This window comes from Melanaphis sacchari, unplaced genomic scaffold, assembly GCF_002803265.2.
Source record: "Melanaphis sacchari strain LSU unplaced genomic scaffold, SCAv2.0 Contig1945_pilon_pilon, whole genome shotgun sequence".
NCBI lineage: Eukaryota > Metazoa > Arthropoda > Insecta > Hemiptera > Aphididae > Melanaphis > Melanaphis sacchari.
Genome location: NW_020270945.1, coordinates 2,876 through 21,263, shown reverse-complemented (window position 1 = coordinate 21,263; position 18,388 = coordinate 2,876). Strand labels below are relative to the sequence as shown.

General features: G+C 29.1%; 3 protein-coding genes across 3 annotated transcripts; all 3 read right to left on the bottom strand.

Annotated features, from left to right (window-relative positions):
• Positions 1-2,547: 2,547 nt before the first annotated feature.
• Positions 2,548-3,054, bottom strand: LOC112592798. Its single transcript, XM_025336947.1, has 2 exons — positions 2,690-3,054; positions 2,548-2,619 (listed from the first exon to the last, which is right to left on the bottom strand). Exons 1-2 carry the CDS (start codon positions 3,047-3,049, stop codon positions 2,548-2,550), a joined length of 432 nt encoding a protein of 143 aa, XP_025192732.1. The 5' UTR covers positions 3,050-3,054.
• An 11,818-nt stretch (positions 3,055-14,872) lies between these two features.
• LOC112592797 (general transcription factor II-I repeat domain-containing protein 2-like) lies at positions 14,873-16,399 on the bottom strand. Its single transcript, XM_025336946.1, has one exon. It carries the CDS (start codon positions 16,397-16,399, stop codon positions 14,873-14,875), a length of 1,527 nt encoding a protein of 508 aa, XP_025192731.1.
• A 1,131-nt stretch (positions 16,400-17,530) lies between these two features.
• Positions 17,531-17,959, bottom strand: LOC112592795. The gene has a single exon (XM_025336945.1). The coding sequence runs from the start codon at positions 17,957-17,959 to the stop codon at positions 17,531-17,533; it is 429 nt and encodes a 142-aa protein (XP_025192730.1).
• Positions 17,960-18,388: the final 429 nt, after the last annotated feature.

Sequence of the window (18,388 nt, the reverse complement as noted above, 5' to 3'; positions counted from 1 at the left end):
TAAGCCACACGTATTGCCCATGTCTTATTCATTATATTAATATCACGATGTGCAGGTGGTGTTCGCCCTATCCGTTGGTGCTACACTGTTTGAATATATTATCCCATCGGTAGTTACACACTCTCCGTATAATAATTACGTGTAAATAACACGGTACGTACAATACATTCAGCTAAAATCCTAGTAAAAAATAATAGGTAACCGGATAGAACATAAAATTGAAAGGCATTTAAGCAATGATCAATTCGGATTTAGAAGAAACATGGGTACTAGAGAAGCGATCTAAGCCTAAGACAATTAATTGAAAACAGATCGAATTTAACAACGACACATTTATCGCATTTATCGATTTGAGAAGGTATTTGACACAGTTCTGAAGGAACTTTTAAGACATTAAAAGAAATAGACATTGATTATAGAGACAGACAGCTAATATACAACATATACAAAGAGTATAGCTATAAAAGTGTCAGACAAGTCTGCAACAGCCAAAATAGGAAAGGGAGTAAACAAGGTGTCCACTGTCACCAAAATTATTCAATATTTATTAGAACAATCTATCAATGAAATTAAAGAAACATTCACTAGAGATCAAATTCGGAGTGACAGTAGGAGGAGAATTGATATCATTTTTAAGATTCGCCGATGACATAGCTCTTGTTGCAAACAGCGAAATCGATCTCAAAAGAGCGTTAGAAGAAATAGCAAAGGGCTTCCAAAATTATCACCTTAAAATCAATTGGAATAAAACCAAGATAATGATGTGTCAAAAAAAGAATTGTATTCATAGATTAAGAATTAAAATTGATAACCACATTCTCGATCAAGTGGAAAACTTTAGATATCTAGGTAGCATAATTAGCCAAGATGGAAAATGTACTATGGATATAAAAGCAAGGATCGCTCAAGCAAAAACAGCATTCATGAACAAAAGGAACCTACTGTGCTCTAAAAACATGAGTATACGTGTGAAGAAACGGCTGATAAAGGTATATGTGTGGAGTGTCGCACTTTACGGATGCGAAACATGGGTATTAAACAAAACGGAACAAAAGTTCCTTGAAAGCTTCGAGATGTGGTGCTGGAGAAGAATGTTGCGAGTAAGCTGGGTAGAAAGAAGAACTAACGAAAACATTCTAAACGAAATAAATGAAACCAGGAAGATACTTAGCACCATAAAAGAAAGAAGATGGAATATGATTGGTCATGTCTTAAGACACGAAGAAGAACTTCTGTATATTATAATAGAAGGGAAGATGAATGGCAAAAGAGATCGAGGACGACCAAGAACGTCTTATATCAAAAAGATGATTTCCGATGCAGGTCTAGCAAACTATAAGGAACTGAAGAGGCTAGCTGAAAATAGAGATGAATGGAGAAACTTCGGAAAATTGCAAAACCAACCTTAGGGTTGATTTACTAAAAAAAAAAAAAATGTTATGAAGCGAGACTTGTTATGAATATTAGCAAGAAATTGCTGTTGGTTTATAGGAACAGTCATAAATTGATCAAAAATTATATCACAGGATGAAGTTATTTTAGTAGTTCGACGATTTTTTTCTGCAGCTTTGGTATTCTTTTTATTATCATTATAACCATCAAATACTACAATAACGTTACAACCAAAATGTTTATGTATATAATGCACGTATTTCTCAAAAATAACATCAAATGTTTCTTCTCGATCCCATACGACGCGATGTAAAAGATATCCTCCGTCAATGATATAGGTAGTATTTTTGTGATCAATATCAATATTAACACATTGAAAAAAATCATAAATAGCAGATTTTTGTGTTTTACGCATGCCATTAGCATCAAAGAGTGATAATGGATAAGGAGCTAATTCATATTCAAAAAATTTTTCAAGTTCATCCCCAAATGTCTTAGTTATACTCATGCGTTGAAACAATAAAATAGGGTCTATAGCTTCTTTCTTATCATGAATTTTTATAGTGCTACTAATTGTTAAAAGAGGGAGTACTAGGGTGGTCCTTAGTTATAGAAGAAGAATTTTTTTTTAAATATTCTTTAGCCAGGTACTCGCCATTTTGTTTATTATAATGAGTAAGTAATTTGGGTTAAATTTTGTCACGATGACTCACCCCATTCACGTGCCTCACGAGGGTTGAAAATTTGCCTTAGAGGGTAGTTTTGTAGTTATGTGAATTTAACTCAAAAACTATAGTACCTAGGGCAAAAATGTATAGAGAGTTAATTATGTATTTTAATATTGCGCATAAAATATATATTTACAAATTTTTTTGTAAATCTGTAATTTTCCAAGAAAAATAGTAAAATACGAAATATTTTATTTATTTTGCAAAATAGATTTTTTACATTTATTTAGGTGTATTTAATAAAATATTAAACATACAATAAAATGTCTTGTATAAAAATCGAATATAATTTAATTTCCTAAAAAAATGTTATTTGTAATAGTAAATTATGTAAATTAGGCTAATATTAAAGAAGTTATAATAACATTTTATTTTAATTATCACATTTTATTATACAACATATTTTCTACATCCAAATGTATTTTAATTATTTGTTATAGGTTTGTTTTAAAACTTTACGACTGAATCCCGGGTACTGCTTCCTATAATCTTGAACAATCTAAAATTATAAATAATGAATTTTAATAAATTCCTAATTATTCCACGATCAAAAAATACTAAAAAAATACCTGTAACACATATTGTTTCTGTTCCTCTTGTTTCGTAAATTTGTCGTTAAACTCCTCCATCAATTTCACACCTCTTTCTGCACTGTCATTGACAACTTTTAATGTAGTTATAACATCCTTTGCTTCTTTATATTCGGTGGTTATGTTCCATAAACTTGGATCCTTATGTAAAAAGTCCTTAGAAATACGAAATCTTTGAAAAAACTGTATCGATTTATTTGATATTAATTCCAATGGAAGATCTTTATTTAAAAAATGTTGAACGTCATCAAATTGTAAAACAATTTTTTTTTGAGAGTCTTTTTCTTGATCGTCAGTATTGATACCTTCTTCATTTATTTCCAATATCCGTTTTGCCATTTTAGATTTAGTATTATTATCAATTCGATCATCAAATAAAGAAAATACTGCACATTCATCATTTAAGTACCACAAATGGTTAATAAATTTTTTTATTGCTACTTCTCCTATTTTTTTATTATATTTTGTATAATCGACTATTTTTTTTAAAAAAATTATATCATTAAGTGGAGCTGTAATTGGATCGGGAGCACATATCCACGCCTCTAAATAACATTTTACAATGAAACAACATATTTCTTTTAAACCTCTTTTTTCAATTATTGAGAGCTTAAACTGCTGATAAAATAACAACATTTTAAAACAATATATTCCTTTTGCCATCCATCGGGCTAAGTGGTAAGCACCAGGTGGTCGAAAATGTATTCCTCGTGGAGGTGTTTTCCCCAAAAATATCATAATAAGTTCTATAAATTCTTTATAGTCATCTCTTGGATAATTATCTTCGATTCTTTTTGTACAAAATAATAAAACATCATCTACTACATATTTTAATTCTTCAAATACATCTGGATGTGATGTCCATGTATGAAAATTACGTAAATCTAAATTCACCCAGTTATTTTTAAATCGTTTAAACAATGGAATATCAGGTCCAGACATAACAGATAGTTTTGATGTAACAAAAACAGCTTGTAAAATTATTTCAAAAATATGGTGACGACAAGCAAGAAATAGAATATTTCGATTTAACTTTTGTTCGAGAAGAACGCATGCACCATTTAGACGGCCACTATTTGATGCAGTAGTATCAAATACAAAAGCTTCTACTTTATCTAATAGACACCAATCGTCTAAAGTATTATATACAGCCGAACATATTTCATTCCCTCTCCCAGATGATAATTGTGGAACTCCTAATAACTGTTCAACATTAGGAGCTGTAATAATCACAGGGAGACGATCTATTGTGTCCCTTCCTGTTAAGCCGGGTAGTAATTTTGAATCCCAATGCACAACGCAATATTGTAGATTTACATTTAAAAAATTAGATTTTATAGCTTCAGATAATTGTTCACGACGCTTTTCTCGAGCTCTTTTAATTGAAGATCTATTAATTATGTACTCACTAGTATTGACATTAAAAGATTCAGCTGCAGCTGTAAGTAAATGAACGGCATCTCGGTCACTTATTTTACATTTGTCTAATGCAGCCGATAAACGGTGGTTTATAATTTCCTTTCTTGCTCGCTTGATTTTTGACGGGCCAACACTTTCAATATTTATAATTTCCTCTTCATCAGTGAAGTTTTCATCTGATATATAGTCCATAGACACAACTGTAATATAAAAAGTTCTTAGAAACATTGTTTTTGAAAGTATTGCTTTAAAATTATTATTATACATTAATTTTAAAACTATAATTATATAAACTACCTGGTGATTTCGACGCAATTTCGTGTTTTTCTTTCTGTCTAACTTTTTGTTCTTCTAAATAGCATTTTCGAAATTCAAGACTGGTTAATTTTGAATCTATACCCATCATGCATCCATGACGTCCTTTTTCACGTTGTTTTATTAAAAATAATTTATCTTCGTGAATTTTTATAGTATTTAATGCATTACTATGCGCAATGTCAAATAACTCATTTAAATTGTCTTCAAACGTATTCATAATTTTTTTTTGTGTATCAGTAATTCTATTTTTATTTTTATCTAATTTTCTCCATTCATCATAGAGTTTTTTAATTTTTGTAACACAATTTGATCGATCTTGAATAGGTATACGCGCTTTTATCCAAAAAATTTGACATTCGTCAAACACAAGACTAGCGCTATCGTGTAATGTTAGTTTGACTATACGCATATTGTAAAAGAGAACACTCAAAATATCTCTTTTTGATGGAAGCTTACTACCAGTTATTTGGTTTTTCATAACACCGACCAAGAATATTAATTGTCTTGGCATTATTAAATATGTAAATTAAAACTTATACTTTATGTAAAACAATATTAAACAATATTTTACAATGAACACTACCACAATTACTATACGTTTAACCTCACCGCTGAACACTCGTTGAATAACAGAAAATGAAACATTTTGGCTAATTTAATTTAGGAACCTAATAGGTATTTAACGACACCGATATTGATAATGATAAAGTAAAGTGGTCATAAATAATTTTCAATACATGGTTATCGCCAAACAAATATTGATATTACTGAAAAATGATGATAAATCCACTATACCTTTTATGTTTTTGCTAAAGATAATAATTTCAAAAATTATTATTATTATATCATATAATCCAAATATTATTACAATACAATGGTCACTCCACTGCAAAATTTAACAATCACCTTTTATTTTGTTTTTAGGAAATTAAATTGTATTCGATTTTTATAAAATATATTTTTCTATGTTTAATATTTTATCAAATACACCTGAATAAATGTAAAAAATCTATTTTGCAAAATAAATAAAATATTTCGTGTTTCACTATTTTTCTTGGAAAATTACAGACTTAAAAAAATTTTGTAAATATATATTTTATGCGCAATATTAAAATACATAATTAATCTTCTATACATTTTTGCGCTAAGTACTATAGTTATTGAGTTAAATTCACATAACTACAATACTACCCTCTATGGAAAATTTTCAACCCTTTTGAGGCACGTGAAGGGGGTAAGTCATCATGACCAAATTTAGTCCTAATCAATCACTCATTATAATGAACAAAATTGCGGGTACCTGGCTTGAAATTTTGAAAGTTTAAAAATAAGGACCACCCTAATGTCTATGTATTATTTTATTTTTTATTCAGAACTCAGATCTATGTATGTATGTATTATTTTATTTATTTTTCAGTTTCTAACGTAACACTAACATGTGTATTTTTAAAACTAGTATTTTGAATATATTATATTATTTTTTTATTCAGTTTCTATAACGTAAAATTAACAAGTACATTTTGTAACAGTATTATTAATAATTATACAACGAAAATTGTTTTAATTAATCAACATTTTAAACGCTACATACCAATTGTATAATTTTATTTTAGTTTGTAACGAAGAGTTATTGTTTTAATTGTATTATTAATACCAATAGTTCATATTAAAAAAAAAAAAAAAAAAATGTTTATAATAAATTAATAAATGTTAAAAATAAATAAATGTTTAAAATATTCAGAAATTATAAACTTGGCAACGTTGTCTAAAAAAACATTCGCAATCGTTCGATTTTCGGCTAAAAAAAAAATTCTCTGATAAGAGTTATTCGTTCGCAATCGTGTTATAAAAAAGGTAAAACGTTCGCAATCGTGTTGTACCCTGACAACACAGCTTTGTGCAGCATTAGATAAGTGCAAGGTTAGTAATTATTAATATAAATTTATCTTTTATAGGTATTTAAAATTTATATTATATGACGTTAAAAAGACGTTAAGTATTATGCTAAAAATTAACATCTAACAGTATATAATATATATTTAACTATTTTTTTAAATATTTAAAGAAATTGATCATTTTAACTCAATATTATTAAGATCAGGTTAGTGTAGGTTACAAAACGTATTTTGTATGTGTTAAAAATATAAATTCAATATTATTTTAAAACAATTATTATAGTATACTGAAATAGGTAGGTATGTTTTAATTTATATTTTCAAGGTTAGTGATCGGGATGCTGTACATTTATTTCGGCGTTCATTGAAAGTGTTTCTTTGGACCCATCCCATTATATAATTAACCGAACGTCTATAAAAAATGCACGACAACGTATAAGAGAAATAAATGCTGAAAAAGTGCGGTCTGATTTTTAAGTTTAAACGTAGATTTTGTTATTGTTCACTGGGATGAAAAATTACTTTCTGACTTCGGAGGACACAAAAAAGTTGATCGTCTGCCCATTATTGTAACAGGACTTAATTTTGAGCAACTTCTTGGTGTTCCCCAAATTCCATCCAGTACGGGATTAGAAATGTAATCTGCTATATTCGATACTCTTGAAATATGGTCATTACTTGATAAAGTTCAAGGATTTGTATTCGACACAACGTCTTCAAATACAGGCCGATTAAATGGAGCTTGTGCTCTACTAGAACAACGACTGGAAAGAGATGTTCTTCAATTAGCATGCCGTCATCATATTTTTGAGTTGATTCTTCAAGCGGCGATAGTTGAAACAAGATTACACGTATCATCCGGACCAGATATTGCACTTTTTAAGCGTTTTAAAAATTCATGGAATAAAATAAACACCAAAAATATTTTTGTATGGAGTTCAAATGAAAAACTAAAAAATATTCTGTTACCAGTGCGTCAAGAAATCTTGTTTTTTTGTTTCAAAATGCTAACAGAAAAACAACCAAGAGATGACTATGAAGAATTTTTGAAACTTGTTATTATTATTTTCGGTGAAACACCACCAGGTGGAGTAATTATTCGCAAACCTGGTGCGTATCATCAAGCAAGGTGGATGGCTAAAGCTATTTATTGTTTAAAGATGTTTTTATTCAGATCAGAATTTAAATTAACAAAAACAGAAGAAAATGCTATCTATAGAATCTGTGCGTTCATTATAAAAATATATATCAAATCATGGTTTACGGCAATGAATGTTAGTGAGGCCCCTTTAAACGATATTGATTTAATACGTAGATTATATACATATTCGATTGATGATGAACAGATAGCTACATCATGCTTAACAAAGTTTTTAAAGCATTTATGGTACCTCAGTAGCGAGTTTATAGCATTTTCTATTTTTGATGAACGAATTTCATCTGAAAGAAGAAGAAAAATTGCAATAAAAATAATTGGGTATGAAAATATGAAACAAAAGTATGTAGAAGGAGCAGAAGAAGAAAATATTCAAAATAAACTAATTTTAAAAATAGAAAACGTTAGAGACTTTTTAACAAAGGAGTTTCCAGATTATTTATTAAATCAACAAACTCCAAAATTATTTAAAAGACTTGGGATAAATACAGCATTTTTGGAAACTGATTCAACTGAATGGAAGAATAATACTTTTTACCAAAACGGGAAAAAGTAATTGATGCGTTGCGTATAGTGAATGATACTGCTGAACGGGGTGTAAAATTAATGGAAGAGTTCAATGAAAAATATACTAAAAACGAAAAACAAAAGCAATGTTTATTACAAGTTAGTAAAGTAAAAACAAATTTATTATAAAACTAAAAAATTAAAAAATTAATTTTGTTTTTTAAGGTTATTCAAAAATACAGAAAAACTTATCCAGAAGCTACCAAAAAATCAATGAAGCTTCAATTTTTATAAATTTTATTATTTAATAAATATTTATTTAAATCTAATATCCATTATCTATTATCCAAAACTAATTAATAAATATATTGAAATAATCGTAAGAAAATCAATTTTACCTAATAAATTAAATAATTTGTGTTTTATTATTTTACTACGAAAATAATAGATTTACAAGAAATTTTATATAAAACTATTTTATAGAAAATGTTTAGAGCTATAATTAAAGCTCTATGTATCTTTATGCTCAGCTCAATATTTTTCGAATTAAATTAAAAAAACCTTAAAACTACCCTTTTTCACCAATTTTCATCCCTCTTGCGGCATGGGAAGGAGGTAAGTTATCATAATGAAATTCACCACGAATTATTTTCTCATAACAATTAAAAAAATGGGGGGGTCCTGCAAAAATCTACATGAATCATGCAATTCGAGACTGCTATTATGGAAAGATTAACGATTGTGAATTTGATTATAGCTCAGTTTGCATATGAAACAGAAAACTTGTTAATGTAGTGAATTCAGCCCTGCAAGGTTCAATTCATCCCAGTTTAATAGATTTTAAAATGTTTACAGAACAATTAAAAGAAATAAAAATCATACTACCAATAGACCTAGGTATACCAGTAGACTTGTCTAATAAAGGTGTGTCGGAGTTACTACGAATAGGCGAAATAAATGTAGTTTATGTAGAAGATGTATTAACATTTATAATAGAAATACCATTAATTGATAACTTTAAGTTTGTAATGTATAAATCTATACCTTTACCTATTAAGATACATGATAATATTTACATAATTATAGAACCTACATCAGATTATGTAGCAATAGATAAGTCACGTTTGCATTATATAAAGCTAAGTTCTCAGCAATTATAAAATTGTAAAACCATAACAAATGCAATTATTTGTAACCACGATCAACCTATTCAAAATGTAAAAGATTCATGTGAAGCAATGTTATTTCGTAATCCAGAAACAATCCCTAAATTATGTAATGTAGAGTATGTTCAATTTAATCATAATATATGGCATAAGTTAGAAAATAAGAATACTTGGATATATGTAACAAATAATGAAAATATTTTAATCACTTGTTAAAATATGACAAACCCAATAATAGAAAAAGTAAATTGTATAGGAATGTTAAGCTTAGATAACTATTGTGAAGCTAACACGGTCGATGACGAAGTTAAATTGAAACCAAATAGGAAAATAATTTCGAAGATGCTTGTAAATTACGTTCCTAGTTTGAACATCTCAACGGACTTGAGTAAATGGGAACATTTAATTGATAACTAGATGCTAAACTCCCAATCTCCAAAACAAATTCCAATTATAAAAAACAATTTAAATAAATTAACGGAAATTTCTAAATCATTAAGTTTATTTCAAAATTCATTTTCAAACAGTTACATCAAATATATTTTAATAATGATAACAGTTATCACCGTGAGCTCTATTTTATTATTTTTATATTTAAGAAAGAAAAATATATTTTGTATTAAGTTAAGACAATTAGAAACGGAAATAGCACCAAAAATAAATGAAGACATATTATTTGAAACATGCTCGGAACCCCATGGAAAATCACCACCCGAAATTGTGTAAATGTAGGGTGATGATCTTGCATCTTACCCCGGGGGTGTTAAGAACCCCTTAGTTAGTAATAAGTAGGGCTGGGATTTATATGTAATAAATAACGAAAAATATGTACTTATATATGTAATTAAAATTGCCAAAATATATTGTAGTATAAAATAAAAAATATGTACTAAGAAAAATTGAAATACAATAAATGTTTGAGTAGTTGAAACACTTATATCACATGCATTGCAGTAAAGTACATTATTATCACTCGAAAAAGTTTCGTTGGGAAAATCACGGATAACATTTGAAATTTTAGTTGAAATAGATCGAGCTACTTAAGGCATTATTTACTAATTTATTATTAAGTCTTTAGTTTATAATTTAAAATTTATAACTCGAAATGTAAAGATGTTTTCACAACCATGTGAACACAAGAACTGATAGTCTGATAGGTACTGTTGTAAATTCGTAAATATATTTTGTCAAATAATTGTTGAACATTAAGGTATAGTCTAAAATCATTAAGGTATGGTTATTGAACAGATAAGATAAACTAAAATCAAGTTATTAATATTTATTTTAACCTACTTATTTCCTATATGCATTATACACTTACAATTTGCCGAGTACCGTTATCGAAATAAAATATAAAATATTACTAAACCACCAAAATTGTCAAAATTTACGAAGTATGTAAAAAAAAAATCGAAAATTTTACAAAGTATGTAAAAATATGTACTTATGACGAAATATGTAAAAATATGTAAAATAAAATATGTCTTATTTTATTGCAAATCACGTGAAACGAATTTATCATTTGCAATAATTAATTTATCGTGTTTCACTAAAAATATGTATTTACATACAAATCCCAGGCCTAGTAATAAGAATACACCAGGTAAGCAATTTCGATGCGGTAAAGCACGATTGAGCATAAAACGATTGAGCATAGACCTTTTTAGCAACACGATTGAGCATAGAATATTTTATGCGATGTTGCCAAATTCACGTTGCCAAAATTTTGTAATTTATTATTTTCACGTATTACGTATTACACCAATTATTATTATATCTGACGCGAGCCGTGAGCCGAGCTCCTCAGCTTTATCGACAATGTTATCGATAAATAAACTAGTTCCGTATCAAATATTTAGCATCGGGGGAAAATATAAGATAATTAAGATTCAATTCCAAAATTATTATAGAATTAATATCAGTGTTCGATCACCTATAGTCGTGTTTAGTGCGTTTCGTATAAGTGCGTTTATAGTTTCTATTTATAAATATTTTGATTTTATTATTTTCATAAGTCATAACTATTATTATTATTATTTTATTATTATCAAACAGATCTATGTACTATATTATATTTTGAATTATTATAATTATTTAAATACATTTTTTTTGTATAATACATTTCAAAATTAAAAAATGGCAACATTGCAGAGTTTTTTATGCTCAATCGTGTTGGTTTTCTTTTGTATTTCAATTTCCTTTGATGCGCCGACAATTTATGCTCAATCGTGTCGCAAAAAAGGTGTTTTATGCTCAATCGTGTCGTAGCCATTTCGATGTGTATGCGACATCCGTCGCCAGCATATTTTCTTAAGGCAGTCGTTCACAAACCGTAGTATTAACAAGACGTTTGTATTCCAGTGAAAAATTTAAGGTTATTCATTAAATAAATTAATAAGTAATTTAACAACCAAAACTGTATTTGTGATTTCTTTCCTCGAGAAGACTCACTACCAAACAAACAACCGAACCAAAAACTAAATTAGAACGGGATATAACACACCTATGTAATAACTGAGATCATGTTTTGATCAATCATCTTCATCTGTTTCGGGTAACTGATCAATAATAGTAGTTTTGAAAGGAAGACTTAAATACTCCTCATGGTAGACTTCTGGAATAGTTTTTTTGTCACATAATTTTTTCAAATCTTTGTACTTCTATGTTGAAATGGGAAGCTTTGATGTATATAGTTGTTTAGGTTTTGAAATATTTAACACTGAAGTTGCAGATATTTAGATTCAGATCAATCTGTTCTGATTATTTATGTTCACAGATAGAAGCTCTAAATAATTGTCTTCATTAAGTTTCAATGAATAAGCTATTTTAAAAACATCAGTGTTCTGTTTGGATAACTCAACTCTTTTTATTGACTTGAACCTAACAATAGCGTTATTTGAGTCCTTTAATTTTTGTTTTATAAACATGGCACTTGATACAGCACTCCAGTCCAAAAAATTAGTATGTTTAAAAATTATTGTGTTATAAGGACATTTATTCTGGAATTTCTTATGATAGTGGATCATTCAAATGGAGCCCAGACAGTTTTCTTTTTAATATTTTTGTCTATACATGCATGTACAGAATCGACTGGCATGTATGAATGACCTGGTAATAAATAGTTTATGGTTAAACACTTTATATTTTTCGAAGTAGAAAGAAAATGATGCAATATTGATAACATAAAATGATTTTTATTTTGGCCAGGACAACTATCACAATATAGGGCAACTTCTTGGAACAAACCTTTATCATCGATGCTTTTTATATAGTCATGTAAAATAGAACAAATTTCATTGGCTCCTCGTTTACTGTCAACTTCAGACCATAAGTAACAGTGACCAGCTTTGGTCTTACTTTCATAAATACTCAAATTGTAGTAAGCTAGTTTCTTTGAGTAAAATAACAACATGCTATTTCCCCATGGTGTATTTAAGACTTTTTGCAAATCAAAAGAACAACAAAGAAAACCATTTTGGCCACTTCTATCCCGGTCTTTCATGAACATTTTATTTGTATACTCTTTTTCTTCTATGTGCAATCGATAATTAATCCTATCTTCTTCACTTTTATTTTGCATATTCTTAAATGCCTCACAGAAGGTACACTTATCTTTTTTTGGTATATGAATTCCAATATTATATTCACTGTTCCACCTTTTTTTGAAAACTCCACTGGTAACACCTAAAATATTATTTAATTTACAATCTTCCAAATAAACCCTGTATACATGTTCTAAACTTTGGAAATCATTAGTTATGTATTTTTTATTGCTTGAACTTCTGCAATTATGTGATGGGACAGCTGGCAACGTTTTAATAAATTTATCAACATACTCCATTTGGATAAGTGGTGTGTTATTTTTTGAAGGTTGTCTACCTCTATTATCTGGCTTAGTAGAAAATAAGTCAGACTTATTATCTCGAGTATACCTTAGCAGCTTTTCAGATATATTCAATGTGTTTAGAATAAATTTTCTACAAACTTTTATTTTCACATTATCAATAACAACAGAGTAACTATAAGAACATGATCGGTTATTGGCATGGGAAACATAATTTCTTTTGACATCCTGCATATGCATACAACTATGTAGATAATCCCTTTTTCTATTATGATTAAATTCATTCCAATATCTAACAAAAATAACTATCCTCTCCTCCTCAGTTATGGTGGAACACTTCTTTAAACATTTTTTATCTAAACAAAAATTTGGTTTCATTTCCTTTTGTGCAACTAATTCAAAAGTGTTATCTTGCTTTATTTTTTTATAGCTTTTCCCCTTTTCTCTGTTTAATTTATTAACAAAACGATCATCTTTCTTTCTCTTTTTTTTCCCCAAAAACTTCTACTTCTGGACTTGGTTCATTGTCAGCAAATAAAACATTTCTATTTGTTATGGGATTAGTAATACAATTATTAACATTGTCATCATTGTCTAAATTACAATCAGTGTTATTATTATTAGTAAGGGAAACTGGCATAACAACATCTACTTCCAGACTTTCTTCATTATCAGGAGTTAAAACATAATATTCATCATTAGATGATATAGTAGTAGTAGTATGATAGTTTTCTACATTAGACTTTAAATTAACTGGCTCACGAGTATCATCATAATTGTTAAAATTATCAATATTATAATCAACAAAACTATTATTACCATTAAATTTAATTACATTGTCGTCAAGAATAATAAATTGATCAATACTTTTAATATACAAATTAAAATTGTAATTCTCAAGTTCACTTAAAAGTTTATTGTTGTCACTGTCAGGAGCATTCACTTTAATATTTGAACTAGCTTCTGATGTAACAGAACTATTAGGTGCAACTAATTATCGTAATATCTTCTTACTTCTTGAATTACTCATTTTTTCTGTTGTTAATATTGTTTAAAGCTTAATAAAACTAATGACCAAATAATTTTAAAAAAAAGTCTAGTATTTTGATGTGGTCAGTCAGTAGATTGAAATCCGAATAGTGAATTGATATAAGAACAACCCTACGCGAGTAGATACCACTATCATTATTATTATATTACCGCGAAAACTGTTAAGGTACGGTTTCCTATGTAGGACTAGCCGCATACGACTGAACGCAACGACTAGTCGCAATGACTGATTTTTGTTTAATTTATTAGTTATTTAACGCAATATAAAATAATTATGCCAAAAAAATATAATGTCAAAATTTTTGCCCAACGAGGACGAAATTTTAGTTGTTGAAGTAGAGAAAGAACGCGCTATTTATGACAGCTCTCTCGAAAAACACAAAGACTATGGATATTTAAATAAATGTTGGAACAATATTACAACTGTAGTTGGTAGATCATGTAAGTATATATAGATTAACAATTTTTAGAACATCACAAATATAATAGTTAAGGTTAAGCTCAGAATATATTCAGTGAATAAATATTTTAATTCATATTATATTATATATTTATTATAGCTGAGGATTGCAAATATCGATGGCGGAATATACGTGATACCTACATGAGGCACAAAAGAAAACTTGGTACTGGATCTCCGGCCATATTGTCCAAAAAAAAATGGCCTTTAGCTGGTCATTTGTCATTTTTGGATAATGTTGAGTATGAAAGAATGTAAGTAAATATATCAATTTCGTACTTTTATTCATAATTTTAAATTTTACTAGAGTTTTAATATTTTAGTACAGTATCAAATGTGTGCAATGATCAAGACTCGACAATAGTTGAAAGTAGCCAAGATACTTGCTCTTCTTTTTGACACTTAGCGAGTTCCGTCCATTTATGGTTCGCAGCTAAAAATCCTTTTTCCCTTTCCAGATTTTCAATATCCGTTTTCAAATTCTCAAATTTTGTAGACCAAAGATCTTTGGTTTTTAGTTCTATTAATTGCAATGCAAGTAGTCTGTTGTTGACAGATGGCAACGATGGAAAATTAATTTGTCCAGTCTCCGCTATGAGTGGTAATGTCAAGAACTTCAACGTAGATTTATATTTTCGAAAATCTTCAAAACGTCTACTAAACGAATTTTTCATGGATTGAATGGCCGATTTAAAATACTCCAAATCAATAATACAACCTGAGCTGTCCGTGTACTCTTTCAAAGATTCAAAATGATCAAAATTTCCGCTGTCAATATCTTCAGAAAAAAGCTTAAGTTGTTGTTCGAAAGAAAGAGCAGTTTCCAGAAGTGTATGTGCTGTATTTCCCTTATCTTGAAGCTTTTTATTTAAGTGATTTTGAGATGAAGTCAAATCTACAGCAAAATACAATTTTAGTAGCCACATATCATCGCACAATTCGGGGTAATTGATGCCTTTATTCGTTAAAAAATCTTTTATGGGTTCGAAACAATCTGTAAAGCGCTTTAAAACAGCCCCTCTCGATAACCAACGTACATTATTGAACATTAGAAGATCCTTGTATCGGGCATTAACTTCATCAAGTAATGCACGAAACTGTCTATGGTTCAGAGCTGAAGCTATGATTTTGTTAATAATTTTCACTACTAGTGCCATGACTTGGTTAATTTCAACTGGAAATGTTTGAGCACATAAAGCTTCTTGATGAACAATACAATGAAAAGATAGTAGTTCATGTTTCACATTTTGGCCAAATAGAGTAACAAATCTTTTATATTTACCGACCATATTTGGTGATCCATCAGTGCAAAGAGATATCAGCTTATCTAAATTGATTTTTTTCTCTTTACAAAATTCTGTAATTGCAGTGCAAATGTCCTCTCCTCGAGTTTGTCCTTTGAGCGGTAGTAAACCCAGTAATTCTTCATGAACACCAGTAGACGAAACATACCGTCCCATTAAAGTGAGTTGAGCGATGTTTTTAACGTCACCTGATTCATCACAAGCTAAGGAAAATACAGGTGATGACTTCAGATCGGAAAACTGTTGTTCTGTGACATTTTCAGCCATTCTAACAGCTCTATTACGAACAGTAGTTGCCGACAACGGAATATCCTTTATTTTATTGATTATTTCTGTTTTATTTTTAAATTCAGAAAAGAGATGTTCTGACATACCAATAAAACATTTTTTAATATATTCTCCATCAGTGAACGGTTTTCCAGATTTCATGATTTCGAGAGATACAACAAAACTAGCTGCAGTCAAATTAGACGCCGACTGCAACCAGTTATTAAATTTAGATGTCGATTGTTGAGATTTACGAATCAACTCGGCCACTGCTGTTTTTCTTTCATTTCCAGCTGGGTACATCTTACCAAAAGAATCGTGTTTAGATAAAAAATGATGTTCAATATTAGATTTTTTATTGTTTTTGAAGTTTTCGTCACAAATAAGACATTTTGGTTGTTCCATGTTGTTCGGGACAAATGCATAAGTATCAGTCCACTCACTTCTAAATCCTCTATTTTCCTCTTCAATTTTATGTTTTTTGTTTGTAGACATCTCGAAGTTTATAGAAATAACTCTATTGAAAAAAAGCACAAGAAAAAAATACCGAACAACGTCGCACTGATTGAATTGACCTGACGAGGACCGTGCTCACGTATCGACTAATATAATTTTGTATTCTACCCAATAATGATAGTCGATTGTAATAGAACACACACATATATATTATATACACAATAACACTAATTGTGCGATAAGATTAATAAATAACATCGAAAACATTCCCGACCCATGAAATAAAGATAAAATAGATAGAACATACACATACATATTATAAACACAATAAAACTGTGCGATAAGATTAATAAATAATTATTGAGAAATTTAGAATTATTATCGTTATAATAACGTATAATATAATTTATATTTTACGGATATATCTATATTGATAATTATCCAAAGAGCCGCAAGTTGCATGTTAAAGAGCTGCAGGTTCCCGACTCCTGTACTAGACCGTCAATAATATTACGCAATATTACGATTATTGAGCAATATTATTGATCGTGTAGGGCCGCTTTAATCGCGCCCTCTATCACGGCTCACGACGCGTAATGTTAGTAATACCATTGATTTTAGAATAGACGGATAGACAATGAAATAGGGATTTTCGGTGACTAAAATTTTATTTATAATAGCTGCCAATAGGTAGCGTTGTATGAATTAATATTATATTATTAACCTTCTATCGGTCGCGCGGTTTTTTTTTCACATTTGGTCGCGCAGGGTAATAATTTTCCAAAACGTATGTATTTTTTTAACAACTGTATTTATTTGTTTAAAATTATATGTATTGTTAAATTTTTACATTAAGTGCATTTTAATGGTTAGATACAAAATTATGTTTTTTAATTTTTTTTTTTTTTTATTAAAACAAAAAATTATAGAAGTGCATTTACATTATATTTAATATTAGTTTTTTCGTATTTTCTCGTTTTATATCATTACTTCACAGCAGCTTGGACACATTTCTATGAGATGATCACGGCAAATAAGTTTTGCACAATTTGTGCATACTTTTGTTGTCTTTCGGTCCTTATTTCTGTCACAAAAAGAACATCTACCTGATTTTCGAAACCGTTGAAATTCCTCTGTAGCATTTACACTAAATCCATATTTTACCATTTTAGTTTTTATTTCATTTGGTAATGATTTTATAGTGCAGCGGTATTCCATCTGCTCCTTCATCAATTCTCGAGATAAACATTTCAAAAAATCAAGACGTGTTTTTTTATTATGTAGACAGTTTTCTTGATATATTATTTGAGCATTGACACCTCCGATGTTTAGCATAGAATAAAATACTGTCAATGGCCACCGGAAACTTTTTCTAGCTACTGAATAATTTTCTGTCATGCGATCCATGTTATCGACAGCGCCTTTGGTGGCATTATATAAAGTAATTATTTCCGGCTTTCTTGCTTCATTTGTATTTTTATCGATTGCTTTATCAAAATGCATTGTTGAAAGAACTAAAACAATTTTATTTTTTTTTGGCATGTATGAAACCAACGTTTGATTTTTATTGAATGCAAAGTACGAAGATGTTATAATTCGGTGTTTTGTCTGAGTAAACTCGGGGGGGATTTGTCTTTTATTTTTCCGTAAAGTACCTAGTAGTGACAGTTTATGTGTCTTTTATAAATCGTTAGCTAACTCAACACTGGTAAACCAGTTGTCGGTTGTAACATTTCTACCAGTTTTCGAAATCGGTTGAATTAACCGTTTGACAACACTTGCGGCTCCATTATCAATTTTGAACGGCCCATCAGGTTGTGTACCAGCATATATTTC

Bases quoted from the DNA above. Each gene is read 5' to 3' on its own strand.
- LOC112592795 (XM_025336945.1), bottom strand. From the start codon at position 17,959: ATGGATCGCATGACAGAAAATTATTCAGTAGCTAGAAAAAGTTTCCGG.
- LOC112592798 (XM_025336947.1), bottom strand. From the start codon at position 3,049: ATGGCAAAACGGATATTGGAAATAAATGAAGAAGGTATCAATACTGAC. The intron at 2,620-2,689 runs GTATTTTTTTAG...TTATAATTTTAG, and splicing joins AGAAACAATATGTGTTACAG to ATTGTTCAAGATTATAGGAA.
- LOC112592797 (XM_025336946.1), bottom strand. From the start codon at position 16,399: ATGTACCCAGCTGGAAATGAAAGAAAAACAGCAGTGGCCGAGTTGATT.